This window comes from Lupinus angustifolius, chromosome LG16 (assembly GCF_001865875.1).
Source record: "Lupinus angustifolius cultivar Tanjil chromosome LG16, LupAngTanjil_v1.0, whole genome shotgun sequence".
Lineage (NCBI taxonomy): Eukaryota > Viridiplantae > Streptophyta > Magnoliopsida > Fabales > Fabaceae > Lupinus > Lupinus angustifolius.
In genome coordinates this window covers 5,167,855-5,185,493 of record NC_032024.1, presented here as the reverse complement: position 1 = coordinate 5,185,493, position 17,639 = coordinate 5,167,855, and the positions used below count along the sequence as shown (strand labels likewise).

Genomic DNA, 17,639 nt, shown 5'->3' with positions numbered 1-17,639 from the left:
CATATATTATTAATTATAAAATTGCATTGCCACTAAAAAATACTATTATATATATATATATATATATATCATGAATTAATAATTTAACAACATGATATATTATACTAAACAAATTTCTAAAATAAAATGTTAGACACTTAAATACAATCACGCTGCTAAGATTAAAAAAAGGATAAGGAATGCACACACAGTAATGTTTCTACCTTTAATTGTTTTTTAATGAAAGTAAAATAGATGCATAATAAGTCAATAGGAATGAAATAGGAGATATTAGAATATTGGTATAAGACGAATAATTTCAATCACATTTTCACTATTAGCTTAAGAGAAAAAATTATATATAGTGCAAGACTTTTTTACATTATCATTTTCCTTCTTTATTGACCATTAGATAAAATTAATTTCAATACATGATAAATAATGTACTAATTATGTCTTTATAATATAAGTGTGTAAATATTACGGTTTTAGTTTAAGATAAACTAATTTAACTTTCCATAAATAAAAAAAAACTAATTTAACTACATAATTAATACATTATTAAGGATCTAATCATCTAATGAAAACAGTCATCATAAGTTCATAACCCTGTAATATAATTAAGCATGGAAGACGAAATTTAGGCGCCAAAGAGCGGGATCTTCAAAAAATTCAAAATAGAAATATAAACCCAGCTTCCGAGTCACGACTCATAACTTATTCTTCATCTTCTCTGAATCGCATCGCAGCGCGTGTTTATTACGAAGATGAACGATGGCGTTTGCACTTTCCATCTCGAGAGAATGGGCAGAGAACTCAAATGTCCCATTTGGTTCGATCTCTCTCTCTCTCTCTCAATTCAATTCAATTCATTTTTCATATTTGATTTATCATTTTCATTTTGCAGTTGGAGTTTGCTTAATTCTTCAGTTTCACTTACCTGTAACCATGTATTCTGCAAGTACGTTCATCTTTCATTTTTTTCCTTTTCAATTTTCTATTATTTATTTTCGCTTTTTCAATCTCATTATTAATCTATTTTTTATTTGTTTATTTCAGTTCATGTATTCTCAAATCGATGAAGTTAGCTTCAGATTGTCCTGTTTGCAAAGTACCTTACACTCGTAGAGGTATTTTACTCTTCCATCTGGTTTACAATACCTCTGATTTCAAATCTAAATATTACTTTAATGAGTTTTTATTAAAAATTGAAATGGATTGCATGTTAATTGTCAAACTCAACTTAACCTAAATTAAAAATGAATTGTGGTTGCAGAGTGTAATTTAAAACACCAATTCTCACAGTTGCTTTGCATAGATGATTATATGTTTCGTGAGCAAATTGTTTTTATTGAACACCATGCATTTTCTTTATGTTCCAAATTTCTTACTTTGCGTTGTGTAAATTTAAATGGAAATGGACTTATGATTTTTTTATAATCATGTTCAAGCCTATCATTACCAATGCCTGATTTTTAGCTATTAGTCATAAGTCTTGGTGAGGTTGAGCCTTAGAGCAATGATAAGGTTGCTTCATTAGTAACCTTGAGTTCATGGGTTCAAATCTCGGGGATTTTTGTGCATTGTGTCACCCTTTTAGCCATAAGTCTTGGTGTTTGGCTTTGAAGTGAAATGAGGGTTCAATTTTTTATGCATTATATGTTGTTGGTCTTACTCTTTTATTAATTTTGCAATTGATGATATTTATTTTCTTTCTGGTAGAGGTTCGCCCTGCTCCTCAAATGGACAACATGGTCAGCATTTACAAGAGCATGGAAAATGCTTCTGGAATTAGTATGTTTGTCACTCAGAATGTACCTGTTACTAAATTATCAGGTGATGACACCTTTTAGCTTAATAAGTATCCATATTGCAAGTGGTCTCTTTTACCAAGACTATTTCTCATTGTATTGTACCCGTGCAGTGTATTTTCAACTAGCCAGTTTAAGGTTTAGTTCTATGCTATTATAAGTAGTATTTAATACATGCAAACATGGTTTTGTTTGTTATCTGTTAATTACATGCTGCTTTTTCTTTACTTTATTTTGATCATGTAGCTTTAGAATTTTATATTCCTTTCCCGCCTTGCTTACACTCAGGGAACTTATTATAATGTGTGATGTATATATTTTTATTCACCCTTTTATACCTTACCAACACCCAATTATCTTACAGATAAAGAAAAGCAACATGAAGATGATGATTGTGAAATGAAGGATCTTGGTGAAACTCATAAGAATCATGCACAAAAGAAAAATTCCTTCAGAAAAGAGGAGTCGAAGAAGAAGATTATGACAAGCACAAAAGGTGTTGACATTGCAAAACCATCTTTTCCAGCAAAGAAAAGGATCCAGGTGTCTCAGGATCCTCTTTCAGAAACTCCATTAAAGAATTATAAATTTGGAGGCCCTCTAAGTGAAATGGATAAATTGGGAACAGAAGAGGGTTTGATCTTGGCAAATGAAAAGGACAATCATGCTCTTTCACCTTTCTTTTGGTTAAGAGACGAGGAAGATGGTGAAAAGATAAGTCAGCACTCTAATGGGGATCAACTTATTGATTGTGCAACACCAACTCCTCCTTCATTCAGTGACCTGAAGGACTCTGATGATGAAAGCCCTCCTAAAAAAGCTCCATCAGTAAGTACATGCATTACATCAACCTTATAGGTTGTCAATTGTCAGAAACAATGGAATTGTCAACTACATTTGAGTAGTTATTCATTTTAGGTCTGAAGAAAATCTCACTTTTTTTACTTGATTGATTAGTTGGATGTTTAGAAAAACACCATCGAAGTCTCTCAACTTGAAAATTTGGTTTAACTGCTAACTACACATATTTTTGGAACTTCAAATTTGGTTGGTTATGAATTAAAGTAGTTTTAATTGTTCAAGCTGCATGATAATGATAACATCAGTATAGATTTCTATTGACTTATTAACATTTTTTGCTCGCTATTTCCATGCAGGATGTGGTGCAAAAAAAAGCCTCTGTTAATTTACCTGATAGTGAAATTTTTGAATGGACACAAAGGCCTTTGTCTCCTGAATTATTTTCAAGTCCTGTCAAAATGCAGGTAAACAGAGAATTAAAGTGGCAGTTTATTTGTACATAATTCAGGATCTTATATCTTACCTAATCATTGATGTTTTAATACAACTGTATGCTATTTGCAGGTTGAGGATACTGGTGAGATTGATAAAAATCAAGAGGATTTTGTTGCATCGGCACAGGAGCTGGAAAAAAATTGTACAATTGCTGATGCTGACAACATAAAATTTAAGAATTCCAAACAAATAAATGGATTAGATGATAAGTTACCACGAATCGTGGCTTCTCAAATTATAACTTCGGATGGTCAAAATGGGATAAAAAAGTCTACAAAGAGAGGTAGGAAAGCTGGGGGAAAAGCAAGGCAAAGCAAGACTGGAGGGCAAAGAGATCCAATTGATGGAATGGATGTTTATACATATATATCATTAGAAGACAATCAGGAGAAAACATTGGACCATAAGCACAATTCTTCCAATATGGGGAAGACTAATAGAAGAGCCAAGGGGGTTTCATTCAGAACTCGTAGAAATCAAATACCTCAAATGGCTTGCACAGCCTCCAATACGTTAGTTCCGAGTAATGGTGAAGTGGCTATGGCAAATAATTCATCACATAAAGAAGAAATTGAGAAGCATACTCCTCAGGAGGTTTCTGGGAAAAGCATGAGGAAAAGATCTGAAAGACCAAAGCTGGATTATGTGCAGGACCTAGCTGAAGAATTATCTCCAGTGCAGAACAAAACCAATGATTTTGCTGTTTCTCTATCATCAATTTTGACTCCTGCGATGGAAGATATTGGAAAGGCCTCTAGGCAAAGCATAAGAAACTCTTCTAGAAAGTCCATGTCTTGCAATAGAGAACTGGGGAGTACTAAAAAGTTGAAACTTTCCTCTGATGGTATCATTAAGACTAAAAATGATGTAGAAATCCAACCTAATGCAAGTCTTCAACAAATTCCTGTTGTTAAAACTTTGAATGATACATCAAAAGAGACACAATGTCCTTTGACGAATCGACCGCTTTTACAGAAATGTGAGAGCCATATGAAAAAGTATCAATGTGTTTTCTGTCTCTCATCAGAAGAATCAGAGGTAAACTTTATTGCTTCCTGATCTTGTCATCATTATAAATGGACTGGAACTTATGTCATCATTAATACAGGTTTCTGGACCGATAGTACATTATTATGATGGGAAGCCTGTAACCACAGATTATGAAGGAGGATACAAAGTCACACATTCTCACAAGAATTGCACAGAATGGTAAATAATTGTTACTTAATTGATATTCTTATTTTTGCATAGTTTCTTTTGTCAATATAAGGTTGCCTGCCTTGTTACCTGGAGGTCATAGGTTCAAATCTTAGAAACAACCTCTTCACTTACGAGGGTAGGATATCGTGCCACTATCTTTCTTAGATCCCATTAGGTGGAAGTCTTTTGCATTGGACCATTTTTGTTATCTTTTGTCAATGTAAGTATTAGTTTAGATGTATTAGTATTTTGGGTCTTCTCTTATTCTGAAAGCATGATATCTTCCCAAAACTTGATGTTATTAAGGTGATTTCAGTCAGTAACTAGCTTCAGTTGGAATTGAGCTCGAGAATTTGATATGTTTATTACGGTTAATGTGTTTTAAATACGTGCAGGGCCCCAAATGTATATTTTGTAGATGATAATGCAATAAATCTTGAAGCTGAAATAAGCAGAAGTAAGAGAATTAAATGTTGTTTGTGTGGACTTAAGGGTGCTGCACTAGGTTGTTACGAGAAGAGTTGTCGCAAGAGCTTTCATGTTCCTTGTGCCAAGTTAACTTCTCAATGTCGATGGGACATGGTAGGTGATAAAAGATTGAACAGCATTTAAAATTCCATGCTGTTTTTTAGATAAAAAAAGCATCTAATCAGATTCTTTTATTTTACTATTTCAGGAAAACTTTGTCATGTTGTGCCCTTTGCATGCTTCTTCCAAGTTGCCCTGCGAAAGTTCAGGATCCCAAGAAAGGAGTAACAAAACCACAACTAGAGAGAGTAAAAGCCCTGCTCACAAACATGACACAATAGTCGAAAGTTGGACTACTCGTGGAACATCCAACAAATTAGTACTCTGTTGTTCAGCCCTATCCGTGCAGGAGAGGGTAAAAACTAAATGATTGCATAGGATGTCTACACAGAAACTTTCGTGCTAAATAAACCTTATTTATTACTTTTTTGGTGGTTGAAATTGTAGGGTGTTGTTTCTGAATTTGAAAAAGTGTCCAAGGTTACAGTTTTGAAAAAATGGGATTCAAGTGTCACTCATGTTATAGCATCAACAGATGAAAATGGGGCATGCAGAAGGACCCTCAAAGTATTGTTGGGTATCCTGGAGGGAAAGTGGATTCTCAACATTGATTGTAAGTTCAATTTTTGTATTAGAATTCTTTCTGTTTATACTTTTTAGTTTCTTACAACGTCCTCTAAAAATATTATAATAAATGTCCATTTACCCAAAAAAATGTCTTCAGCTATTTCCCTCCTATTTCTGTTGTAAGATTTTGTTCTGAGGGTGGTTGATTTTTGGCTAAGCAGGGATCAAAGCTTGCATGAAGGAGATGGGACCTGTTGATGAGGGGCGTTATGAAATTAATGTTGACATCCATGGAATCAAGGATGGTCCTCGTCTTGGACGACTGAGAGTACTGAATAAGGTTAGATTTTTCATTGTTGGTCGTGATACTTCAATCTTATTTTAATACAAGGGTAGGTTGATGATGAAAAACATGCAATGGAGTAATGTACTAATGTATATTTCCTGCTCTGTAGCATATCTTTTTTCATATAAACTTGAGTAAGACGAAGTATATGGATGGTAAAGTTTAGCAAGAACGAGACAAATTCTACTCTAGGAGTAAAAATCAGATATCATTACATTTAAGTATCTTTGGTTAATCATGTAACACAATGGGAAAATTGAGGGAGACGTAAATCACACTATTCAAGCAGGGTGGATGGAATGGTAAGATGTTTCAGATGTCATATGTAATATAAAAGTGTTATTGAAGCTTAAGAGAAAATTTTACAAGCTTAAGAGAGAATTTTACAACACCATTATAAGACTTGCAATGTTATATTGGACTAAATTTTAGGTTGTAAAATGTTAATAAGAGAATAAACTCAATGTAGCATATATAAGAATGTTGTTATTGATGATTGGATAAGATAAAATTATGAATTAATGCATTAGGGAAAATATTAACTCTATCCATCCTATCTTGCAAGTGAAGATTTCGTCTATTTCACTAAAATGTTTGTGTGCAAACAAGTTGCTTATGTTAACCAAATTTCTTATGCAGCAACCAAAACTTTTTAATGGCTACACGTTTTATTTTATGGGACATTTTGAACCGTCATACAAGGGCTATCTGCAAGACCTTGTGATTGCTGCTGGAGGGAATATTCTGCATAGAAAACCAGTCTCTGCTGACCAAGAAACAATGTTTCCTGATATGCATCTATACCAGACCCTCATCATTTACAGCCTGGAGCTTCCTGGTAAGTGCAGTCCTTCAAAAAAGGATAAAATTTTAAACCAAAGGCTATGCGATTCAGAGGCTGTAGCAAGTTCTACAGGTTCCAAGGTAGCAAGTAATACATGGATTCTGAATTCTATTGCAGCCTGCAAGCTCCAAAGCCCTGCTCCATAACATGTGCACATTTTGATTTGAGGTCATTTTCCTGTACATGATCTGAACTAGGATTTTCCCTTATTATTCATGTTTATCATTTTTGGTTAATGTTTATCTTTGTTTATCAGACATGTTAAAGTATAACCATGACAGTATGTAGAAAATATTCAAGTTGTTTACTGCAATAAATATATTTAACTATGTAAAAGAATCCAAATCATTTTAGTGTATACAGTGAATCAAGTATGTTACTGCATGAGTGAGAATAGTGCTTGAACAGTGGTATATAATTAACAAAATATCAATCAATTTAAAATTTTCAATAGCAACGATAACTTATGGGAGCATGCGCTTTTTCTTATAGACAAAGCCATGAGAATGAATTGATCTGTAATGTCTAAGAATTGATGCAATGGATATCATCTGTTATCCTATAATTTGTTTTTTTCAATGCCCAAGATCTCATTTGAATTTAGGACAAAACTCCGGTGCTGTTTTTAAAGTACTTGTGGAACTATTTTTGTAACAACTCATCAGAAATACTAAAAGGTTAGTAACTGTTTGTCTGTTACATATAATATATTACACTTAGATTTAGAACAAAACTTAGATTTGAATGTTTGCAGAATTAATCCTGTTGTGCAAATTGAACACCATGATACATGCCGAAATTTTTTACAAGGAGTAGATTGTTGTTTTGGGAATAGAAGGATTTACAAAGAATTTATGTTTCTGAAAGCTCATTATGCTAAGATCTAAATTGTGGCCTTCGTGGCAGCTTTGAGGTTGAAAAGAAACAGTTTAATACATAATTGCATGAACATGTACCATAGAAGCTTTCATTTTGTAGACGAATTGAGTAAGAGCATGCTGTACATAGATGATGTGTTGGTACAATGGCCATTTTCTTCCCCTGTAACTCATGTTTTTCATATTTGCCTTTAGCAGTTAAAGATTGATCTTTAGGATCACCACATTATGTTTTCTTCTGTGTATATTTTGAGATTTTCTTGTTAAGAGATTCAAGCATATGCTCTAAAGCCGAAATCTCCTCCTGGATGTTGTTTGTTTGTTCATTCCCTGAAACCATTTCTTCCTTGAAGCCATGTATCCTGTCAATTCCTTCCCGAACTTCCACCTCCATTTGCTCCATTGTAGCATGCATTTCCTTGTTTTCCTCTTGTATGTCTCTGAGCTTTCTCTTCAAAGATCTATAACCATCAATTGACTTCTGTAGTTGCTCCGTGAGTGCTTTGTTACGTGCTTGAAGGGTTATGTTTCCGTCCATGTCGATTCCACTATTCTTCTTTTCCTTGAGTTCTGAGCTTGCAGCATGCAACCTCTCCAACAATGTGTCATTCCGTGCTTTTAAATCACCGATGAACTCCTCCATTTCAGCCAATTCTTGAGCCTTTCTTGCAAGTTCTGAAGCCATAATTTGTTTTTCTTTTCCCAAACTTGAACACATTGCTTGAAGGCTTTGTTGCTCCACCAAGCTTGCATTAAGCTCTTTCCTTAGCTTCTCTTTCTCATCTACAGACAAATCAGGGTGTATCCTTTTGTCCTTAGGAGCTGGAATTTTAGGCCTAAGGTCTGTGTTACATCGCCGAAGCTCGGCTTTTCTCTTGGTAGAGGATTGAACTTTTTGAACCCTGGACCTAGCCTCATCTAAGATAAACATCATTCCATTCACCCTGTTACACTTGCGCTCATAATTATCTTTTGCACTACACCCATTATGTTCTTGAATCAGCTTCAACAATAGCTTAATATTCGTAGCTAGGCCTATAAAAAATAAGAAACGTTGAATAAAAATGATAACTCACTTATGGCTAATATAATACCCAGATGTTAGTTTAGTAATATAAGATCCAATTGGATCCCCTGATAGACCAAAAAGTTAAAGGTTCAATTCCTAAGAATGACATTTACGAAAAGGATTAGTTCTTTAACTATACGGCTTTGGTTATACCAAACTTTTTTATGGCTAATATAATATCCAAGATTAAATTTGTAACCATTCTAAGATGATGGAATATAACATGTCATAGATTTTTGGTAATACTAACAATATCCCTTCACCCTTTTAGTAAAGAACTAATCCCTTTCGGGGTTCGTGACTGTCTCTCTTAACAAGTGTCGCTCCTAAGAAACGAACATTTGACCTTTTGGTCATCGTGAGATCTAGCGAGACCTCACGCCACTAGGCCAACACCTTATTGTTCATAACATGTAATAGATTACCCATGTATTGTTGGCACAAACATTGTCAATCTAAAATTAACAAAGAAATTACCTTCCACACCACAATCATCTTGTGGCTGTCCAGTGTCACTTGAAGTAGTTAACAAGGGAGATGAAAATGCTCTGATATGGTGTTCCATGCTATACCCAGAATTGTAAATATAATGAAATTTCAACAAGAACAAACAATTGTAGTAGAATGTATGATGAACCACTTCTAATTAATAGAAGAATAGAGGAACAATAGAAGAAAATGGTTGAATTTTTGTTTGTGAATTATGAAGAAAATATGTAAGAGAGATTCAAGAAAGACTAGTTTTGCAGTTTTTGTTCTTATTCTCTTTGAAAAAGGTGATGCTTTTGTTTCTACATTTCCAATATAGTATATTCTGGTATTATTAGCTTAATGGGAGATTGGTTGGTTCATAGTTGATGCACAATTATTGCTTAGAGTTTGACTTTTTCATTGGCTTTGTCTTTCATCAAGGCCCCAAAGCATATTGGAATATATGCTCCTTATTCTTAAGATATATTATACTAGAATTATTGTGTAAAGTGTTTTCATAGATTTAATAATTGACTCAATTTGTATATAGATAATATAATAGTAAAACATGAGTAATGATACACAAAGCTTGAGCGTTTCAACCTTCACCTTTTAAGTTTAACCTCAGACGAGTAACAATTACTTAGATAGGGTTAATTAAACAAAAATAAATCAGCCAACAAAGTTGCAGTTGGTAAAGATTATTTTTTTTTGACAACTTATCATTGCCCTGTGACTTTTAGATCATTTTTTAGAGATGTATGCATAGATAAAAGATGAAAAATAAGTGAAATAATTTAATTTATTGAATGAGAAGATATCAAAGATTAATTGAATTGTGGTATAACATTATTATTGGTGTAAGGCTCAAGTGAATATTCAAGTAGTATAAAATGTCAAAGCTTAATACTTATTTTGTGAAAGCAACACTTATTAATAGAAACTAATATCCTTTATTGACAATATAAGACTGTGGATACAAATCACGTTGCAAACATGAGGATTGGATAATATACAAATCATGATATAGTACAGTTTAGTTTAGTTGTCTAGTCTCTTGTTTAAGGCTTTATGAGTGCTTACAAATTAACTACCAATGAGATACTCATATCAACAATAAAGTGTGAACTCGCACCCTTATAAAATATAAGTCTAATTCTTACATGAAATTTCCTCAGTTAACAATAATATATAACTTCCTCATCAAGTTACAAATTCATATAACCAATATCATATACATTGAACATTACTAATATATAACAACAAAACAATAAGATGGGACCCATCTCACTTCTTTGTAGTATTTGCCAGCCTATCAGACATGTCAATATGTGTATCTTAATGAAGTCATTCATAAGATATCAATGGAAACAGTGCATTTCAACAATGTTTCCTATTCGGAAAATTACAATCAAAGACTAAGATATGTAATCATGTTCGTAAGGGAAAAAAATCACACAATTCAAACTTTGAACAAGGGAATAACTACACCATTCATTATATATTTAAACATTCTTAGATGATAATTATAAGTTTATAATTATTCTGAATTCTCGGGTGCTAGTGAATTTTGTTATAGTGTTATATATGCTATGTTTAGGATGATGGGAGGAATTTTTTTTCACGATAATGTAAAAATTTATACATAATCAATGCATTATCTATCATTCATTTGTATTATTTTCATTTAAAAGCCAATATGATTAAAAATGAATGATGAATAATACAACGACAATATAAAAAACTCTTACATTGTCAACATATACATTTTTTCTCATAAAGAAATACAATCTTTATTTTAATTTGCCCTTATATGCTCATTGGCCTCAGCCTAGTGCATGTCATTCCATAAACTCTTATGGAGAAACTGACAATTGAAATCATCAACCAGTGTGGATAACATAGTACTAATGGCCTTGCTCTGCCTCTAATCCCAACTCAAATCTTCTATACAATGGCCGTTCCAAAAATTTGAATTAATAATGGTTGTAGAGGTAACCATAGCCACAACAACATTGTGACCATATCGATTCATGCGGTCCACAATTTGGTACAATTGGAACAATTGATAATCTTTTATATGATTCAGGTTATGTTTGGTTTATGAAGCTATTCATAGTTAAGAAAACTCTTTTAAATCTTTCAATTATTATAGTTGTTATATATATTTTAACTTCTAAGCATCTTGTCTATAATTATTATTTTGGAAGTCTAAATTCAACGATCCTCATTTTCAACTTTTTAGCACATTTTATTTATATACTTATTAATAATGCATATTATACAATATTAATTATTTGTAAAACTTTGTGAGTGTTCCATCCTGGTCAATCGGACACCTCGTCCGCCTAGGATGGGCCCTTCCGACCAACCAAGGGTCAAGTAAACACAACTTTGGTACTTACGTCATTCTCCCATAACCCTCATAATTATTTGTGACACTTCATTTAATGCATTCCCAATTGAATTTTGCTTGCTACCTGCGAAGTCAGTCTGTCCCCTTGAGCCAAGCAAGTCTAACTTAGAGGCTTGTGTCACCTCACATCAAGCACCACTATCCTTGATATCTCATTCAATGCGTCCCCAATTGGGTTATGTCATAACCTACTGTACAGTTGGGACATGCCTGTTGTACACCTATGATACCTACTGTCAGTCACCATCAGCCAGTGGACAAATGACACGTCACTATTGCATTTACTATAAATAGGGTGTGTCCCTTATTGAAAGTATCTCATATTCTCATTCCTCTCACCCATTAAATACTCTCTCACACTCTCATAGTCAATTAGTTCTCTCATTCATTTGTAGCATTTACTCACTTATTCTCCAATAATATTTTCAAGACTCATATTAACTTAGGTGTCGAAGAACCTTTTTAAGCACCTCCCCAACAGGTCCAAGCTCTACAATTGTCAGATCAGAAGGTCACATCATCCAAATATCCAGATTCGACCAACCGAGTAATTAGTAAAGAACAGTGAGGAGGCATATTCCTCAGTATTCATTTAATAGATCTATCACTTTACACAAATATGTATTACTCTATTTGCTGCTAATGAAAACATATATCTTGTTAAAAGGAATATTCAACTTCAATTGAAAACAAGTCACTAAATAAGATGACTATTTTTTTATTAGTAGTAAGAAGTATAATAGGTGGGTATAGAAAATTTTCATCATATACGTTATGCCAATGTGTTACATATGTATAGTGTTTATGACGATTAAACGTTAGAGCCCAATAAAGCATATCCAAATCATCCTATAGTATGATAGTAATATGCGGTTGGGGGCAGCAACTAGGTAGAGATCATCTCCCTTATTAGAGAGAAAAATGATACTTTTATTTCTAATTTTAAAAATAAAAATATTATTACAAGTATAAATAGAAATTTATGCTTATTACTGTATTTTGGTTTTATGCTTTCTTTTCACACAACTTCTCATTAAAGACAGATTTGACTCAAGTGGATATCTTTCCTAATTGTATTCTCAAAATCTAATATTTGTGGAAGTGAGTTAAAGAAGACTTACCAACCAATCAATTCATACCCTTCAATAGTGAGATTTCTTTTAAAAAGGCCTTTAAGAGTGGGATATGACTAGGAATGGCAACAAGCACGGACGGGTACGGGTAGTAACTACCTGCTACCTGTTTTAAAATAGGAGAACATTATCCATATGGGTACCCGTGTGTGGTACTTGTGGATACCCGTTGGTACAATGGATACTTGCAGGTTTCCTATATTATAAATAAATTTTTAATTTTGTACTTCTATTATATTTCAAATGAGATGAAACTTAATTATTTTTGTACCTTTTGATTGAATATTTGACAAAATGCTAAATTTATTGGTGTTTTCTATTTGTGTTATTTTTTGTTCTCATTTCCTTAACAAAAAGTATATATTTTCTTTGTAAAATATTGCATTTCTACACATGTAATAATATTTGTAGTGTGTTTTACCACCAAACTCAATAAAATATGTAAACAAAGTAAAAGAAAAAATATACATAGTGTAATGAATGTTAGACTAACACGTACTTTTTATTTTAATTAAATATAACATATTAATCACGTAAATAACAGGTACCCGTTGGCACAAGTACCATAATACCCGTACTCACCCATATGTACTACGGGTATTTTTAAAAACTCGTCTATAATATCTACAAGTACCCATTTGTGACCTATACCTATATCGTATGGGTTTTACCCGCGGGTACCAACAGGTACGAGTTTTTTGCCATCCCTAAATATGACATTAAACTTTCCAATCCACTACCAAAGAAAGATGGTTGAATTTTTAGATATGATGATGGATGTTTAGTTTTTTTTAATTTTGATTTTAGTTTGGTGTATAAAAAAGAATTTATTGAAAGACACTATGAAGTCTTATTTTTACCTAAAAAATTATCTTATTATTTTTAGTAATGTTACCTTTTGATATAAAGATTTTTTTTAAATGACTTAACATTGACAAAAATAGTTTAGGAAACTTACAAGTTTATATTGAAATACAAAAAATGAGTTTCAATGGCAAAATTTGTTTGTTTTCTAAACAAGAGGTTTATATTTTAAATCTAGCATTATAGTATTTGCTTATAAGATTGGGCATATCTAATATTTCTAGTTCCACTAAGTTGAAGTATTTACATTTGACCACCTTTTTTACCCAAAGATTAAAAAGATTGTATTGAATATATATTTCTAGTCACCTTTGACTTCAAAAAATTCTTTGTTATTTGACTTTCAATATAATATTTAGTTTTTACTATATAAAATATTATCATCCCAACTTATTTCAACCTATCATTAAATTAATTGCTTATAAAAAATCAACTATAATTAATCATTAGATTACAAAAACCTTAACTAATTTGGATTTTATTAGAGTAAAACTAAAACATCAAAGATCAAATTAATTAACTTTCTTTCAATGAAAAAAATGAAGATACATGACACCATCATGGAATCATTCATGAAGTGTGGACACTACAAAGAAACACTCCACAACCAACACTTTAATTTTCTCTATTTTCAATTTTAAATAAAAAATAAAAATAAAAAACTGAAATATTCCAACACCGCCGTGGAAGAAGCCGCGTTTTCTGATTTCCGCCGGCATCGACGACGGCGTTCTCGGCGTTTCTCCGATCACCACCAGGTACGTGTACCGTTCCTGGATCCCTATTCCGAAACAATATTCGGATCTGAGTTATCTAACCCTGATGATTCTTAAATCCCTAATCTTGTTCTTCATCGTTTTCTACTCGTTCCTCTTTTTCTGCGATGCCGATTCTTCTACGAATTGCAATCGGACAAATCCGTTGGTGGATTTGGAATTTGAATTCAAAATGTTTCAACATCAGCTTCGAGGCTACATCAAAATAATCGATGATTGTTCTTTTAGGATTTCTCAATTTGACATGCTTTCTGGCTCCGATGTGCACTGGTGGGGTGCGGTTTCTTCCGATTTCGGTAACCTCACTAACGGTTTTGTTGTCTCTGATCACAAATTGAACGACACTTACGCCAATTCCAGTTTTGTTGTTCGTCTCTTTGATAATGTCACTTGGAGCATGATCAATGTTCTTTCCGTATGGGATCTCCCTACTGCTTCTGATTTCGGCCACGTCGAGTTCGCCAATGTCACGGCGTTGGCGAATTCTTCTGCACCATCGCCTTCAAGCGATGGCGAGAAAGAGAATCATGTTGTTCGTGTTCAGACTGAGCCAACCATGTTTGAGAATTGTAAGGTTTTGTCGAAAAAATTCAGGGTTCGTTGGAGTTTGAATTTGGAAGAGGATTCAATTGAGATTGGGTTGGAAGCTGCAACTGGGATCATGAATTACATGGCTTTTGGATGGGCAGACCCTAAATCAACCGGTTCCGAGCTTATGCTTGGTGCTGATGTGGCTGTTACCGGGTTTAAGGAAGATTGGGTGCCATTTGTGGAGGATTTCTTCATTAGTAAGTATAGTGAGTGTATGAAAAACAGTGATGGATCTGTGCAAGGGGTTTGTCCTGATTCGGCCTATCAAGGGTCTGATAGAGTTGGTTTGGTGAATGATACTCAGTTGATTTACGGGCATAGGATAGATGGTGTCTCTTTTGTTAGATATAAGAGGCCATTGAGTAAGGTTCATGGGAAGTTCGATCACCCTATTGATCACTTAGCAAACATGACAGTTATCTGGGCTTTGGGAAAGATTAGACCTCCTGATACAATTCAATCTTATTATCTTCCTCAGAATCATGGGAGTCTTCCATTTGAGACTTTCGGGCATTTGGCTATTAATGTTTCGGATCATGTGAATGACTGTGTAGGTCCCCTGGATGCTGAAGATAAAGAGGATCAAGATTTGATCATTGCAGATGGTAAAGTTCCATTGGTTGTTACTTCAGGTCCGGCGTTGCATTACCCAAACCCTCCCAATCCGACAAAGGTTCTTTACATCAACAAAAAGGTAGCTCCTGTGTTGAGAGTTGAAAGAGGGGTGCCAGTCACATTTTCAATACAAGCCGGGCATGATGTTGCATTTTATGTTACTTCGGATCCGATTGGTGGAAATGCTACGCTGAGGAACCTGACTGAGATTATTTATGCTGGAGGTCCTCAGGCTGAAGGAGTTAAAGCCAGTCCTACTGATCTTGTTTGGGCTCCTGACAGAAACACTCCTGATCGCATCTACTATCATTCATTGTATGAGAAGAAAATGGGTTGGAGAGTTGAGGTTGTTGATGGGGGTCTATCTGACATGTATAACAACAGTGTCGTTCTGGATGATCAACAGGTTACATTGTTTTGGACATTGTCAAAGGATTCCATATCCATTGCTGCCCGTGGTGAGAAAAAGAGTGGCTATCTTGCAATAGGATTCGGAAGTGGAATGGTAAACAGTTATGCTTATGTCGGCTGGATTGATGATAAAGGTGCAGGTCATGTAAACACTTACTGGATTGATGGGAAGGATGCTTCAAGTATACATCTTACACACGAGAATTTGACGTACGTCAGATGCAAAACAGAAAGTGGTATCATGACTTTGGAGTTTACACGTCCCTTGAACCCATCTTGTAGTTGGGAAGATAGGCCAGAGTGTAAAAATATCATCGATCCTACAACTCCACTTAAAGTTGTTTGGGCAATGGGTTCTAGGTGGACTAATGACCATCTCAATGAAAAGAATATGCATTCTTTTACGAGTAGTAGGCCTATACTCGTACTGCTCTTGCGTGGTTCTGCAGAAGCAGAGCAGGATTTACTCCCTGTTTTGGTTGTGCATGGCTTTATGATGTTTTTTGCATGGGGTGTCTTGCTTCCTGGAGGTATATTGGCAGCCAGATACTTAAAACATCTCAAGAGTGATGGTTGGTACAAAATTCATGTTTACTTGCAATACTCAGGGTTATCAATTGTTCTACTTGCACTTCTCTTTGCAGTTGCTGAGCTTCAGGGATTTTATGTCAACTCAGCACATGTTAAATTTGGATTTGCTGCGATATTGTTGGCTTGTATTCAGCCAATGAATGCATGCTTAAGGCCTCAAAAACCAGCAAATGGGGAGCAGGCATCATTAAAAAGGGTTGTTTGGGAATACTTCCACATAATTGTTGGCAGATCTGCCATTGTTGTAGGTATAGTAGCACTTTTTACTGGGATGAAACATTTGGGAGAGAGATACGGTGCGGAAGATGTCCATGGACTCAATTGGGCACTAATAATTTGGTTCTTACTTGGTGCATTGGCTGTTATTTATTTGGAATACTGCGAAAGGGCAAGGCAACGAATAAGTCGACGGGTACTTGAAAGAAGCAATTGGGTGCTTGGCAATCTAGAAGAAGATGATTCAGTCGACCTCTTGAGGTCAACCAGGATGCCTGCAGATAAAGATCCACAAACCTCTGCAGTAATGGAGGTCCAATTAGAACCTTTGAACAGATAGATGCATATTTTTTATTTCGATAGAAACTCACCATTCCGCAACAATCTTTTTTTGCAAACTTCACATTAGTTTATTAAGCAATTTTGAGGTGTGAAGGGTAGTACTTGTCTTTGTTGGACTCATGTTGTGCTATTTTGTGAAGAGTAGCTTTCCTATAGTCATATACATGTTCATCAGAATAGGTTATATCATTTCTTCACTCTACCTGCTACTGTTGTACTATTTTTTTTCTTTCCCCACTACAAAAAATCTAAATAAGAAAAGACAGAAGATATCAAATACTGCAAAGTAAAAGCTTTCTTTTGGATTACTGTAACCTCTTTTCGACTGTATCCTAGATATACTTCAGAATTGGAAAGCTATGCAGCTAAAAGCATTGTTGTAAAGTATGAGAGGCAGAAACTAGAAAATGATCCTGTATTGTTATTTTCAATGTGATTTGTCTTTAGTTTAGGCCCTTTGTCGTGGTAAAAGCTAGATTGATTTCCATTTTCAAGATAAGATAATCACCCTTCATCACCATGTGCTATAGTATCATGATCATTATTCTGTGAAATATGTTCGAATTTTTATTTAGAAAAAATGTATATGCCTCATTCAAGCCAACTCCACTTAGTAGGATAAAGACTTGGTTGTTGTTGTATATGCCTCTTTCGTGTGGCATGTTCATGGGTAATACAATTCACAGAATTTCTTG

At 34.2% G+C, this 17,639-nt stretch overlaps 3 protein-coding genes across 4 annotated transcripts; 2 read left to right on the top strand and 1 right to left on the bottom strand.

Annotated features, from left to right (window-relative positions):
- LOC109329998 (protein BREAST CANCER SUSCEPTIBILITY 1 homolog) lies at positions 657–6,927 on the top strand. The gene is made up of 13 exons (XM_019563938.1): positions 657–811; positions 887–940; positions 1,039–1,109; positions 1,702–1,815; positions 2,155–2,618; positions 2,948–3,055; positions 3,156–4,124; positions 4,195–4,295; positions 4,682–4,868; positions 4,963–5,169; positions 5,262–5,427; positions 5,603–5,721; positions 6,367–6,927. The coding sequence occupies exons 1-13, from the start codon at positions 747–749 to the stop codon at positions 6,715–6,717; spliced, it is 2,976 nt and encodes a 991-aa protein (XP_019419483.1). The 5' UTR covers positions 657–746; the 3' UTR covers positions 6,718–6,927.
- On the bottom strand, positions 7,306–9,409 carry LOC109329999 (chromosome partition protein Smc-like). Of its 2 annotated transcripts, XM_019563941.1 has the most exons (3): positions 8,996–9,409; positions 7,660–8,484; positions 7,306–7,606 (listed from the first exon to the last, which is right to left on the bottom strand). In XM_019563941.1, exons 1-2 carry the CDS (start codon positions 9,081–9,083, stop codon positions 7,676–7,678), a joined length of 897 nt encoding a protein of 298 aa, XP_019419486.1. In that variant the 5' UTR covers positions 9,084–9,409; the 3' UTR covers positions 7,306–7,606; positions 7,660–7,675. The 2 variants fall into 2 exon arrangements, with proteins under 2 accessions (XP_019419486.1, XP_019419485.1); XM_019563940.1 differs by having other exon boundaries at positions 7,306–8,484; positions 8,996–9,408.
- LOC109330052 (cytochrome b561, DM13 and DOMON domain-containing protein At5g54830-like) lies at positions 13,998–17,395 on the top strand. Its single transcript, XM_019564039.1, has one exon. The coding sequence runs from the start codon at positions 14,225–14,227 to the stop codon at positions 16,940–16,942; it is 2,718 nt and encodes a 905-aa protein (XP_019419584.1). The 5' UTR covers positions 13,998–14,224; the 3' UTR covers positions 16,943–17,395.

Excerpts from the sequence above, each read along its gene's own strand:
- LOC109329998 (XM_019563938.1), top strand. The coding sequence starts at position 747 with ATGAACGATGGCGTTTGCACTTTCCATCTCGAGAGAATGGGCAGAGAA. Across the intron at positions 941-1,038 it reads TGTAACCATGTATTCTGCAA|TTCATGTATTCTCAAATCGA; the intron begins GTACGTTCATCT and ends TGTTTATTTCAG. Across the intron at positions 4,125-4,194 it reads TCTCATCAGAAGAATCAGAG|GTTTCTGGACCGATAGTACA; the intron begins GTAAACTTTATT and ends TCATTAATACAG.
- LOC109329999 (XM_019563941.1), bottom strand. The coding sequence starts at position 9,083 with ATGGAACACCATATCAGAGCATTTTCATCTCCCTTGTTAACTACTTCA. Across the intron at positions 8,485-8,995 it reads AGATGATTGTGGTGTGGAAG|GCCTAGCTACGAATATTAAG; the intron begins GTAATTTCTTTG and ends TATTTTTTATAG.
- LOC109330052 (XM_019564039.1), top strand. The coding sequence starts at position 14,225 with ATGATTCTTAAATCCCTAATCTTGTTCTTCATCGTTTTCTACTCGTTC.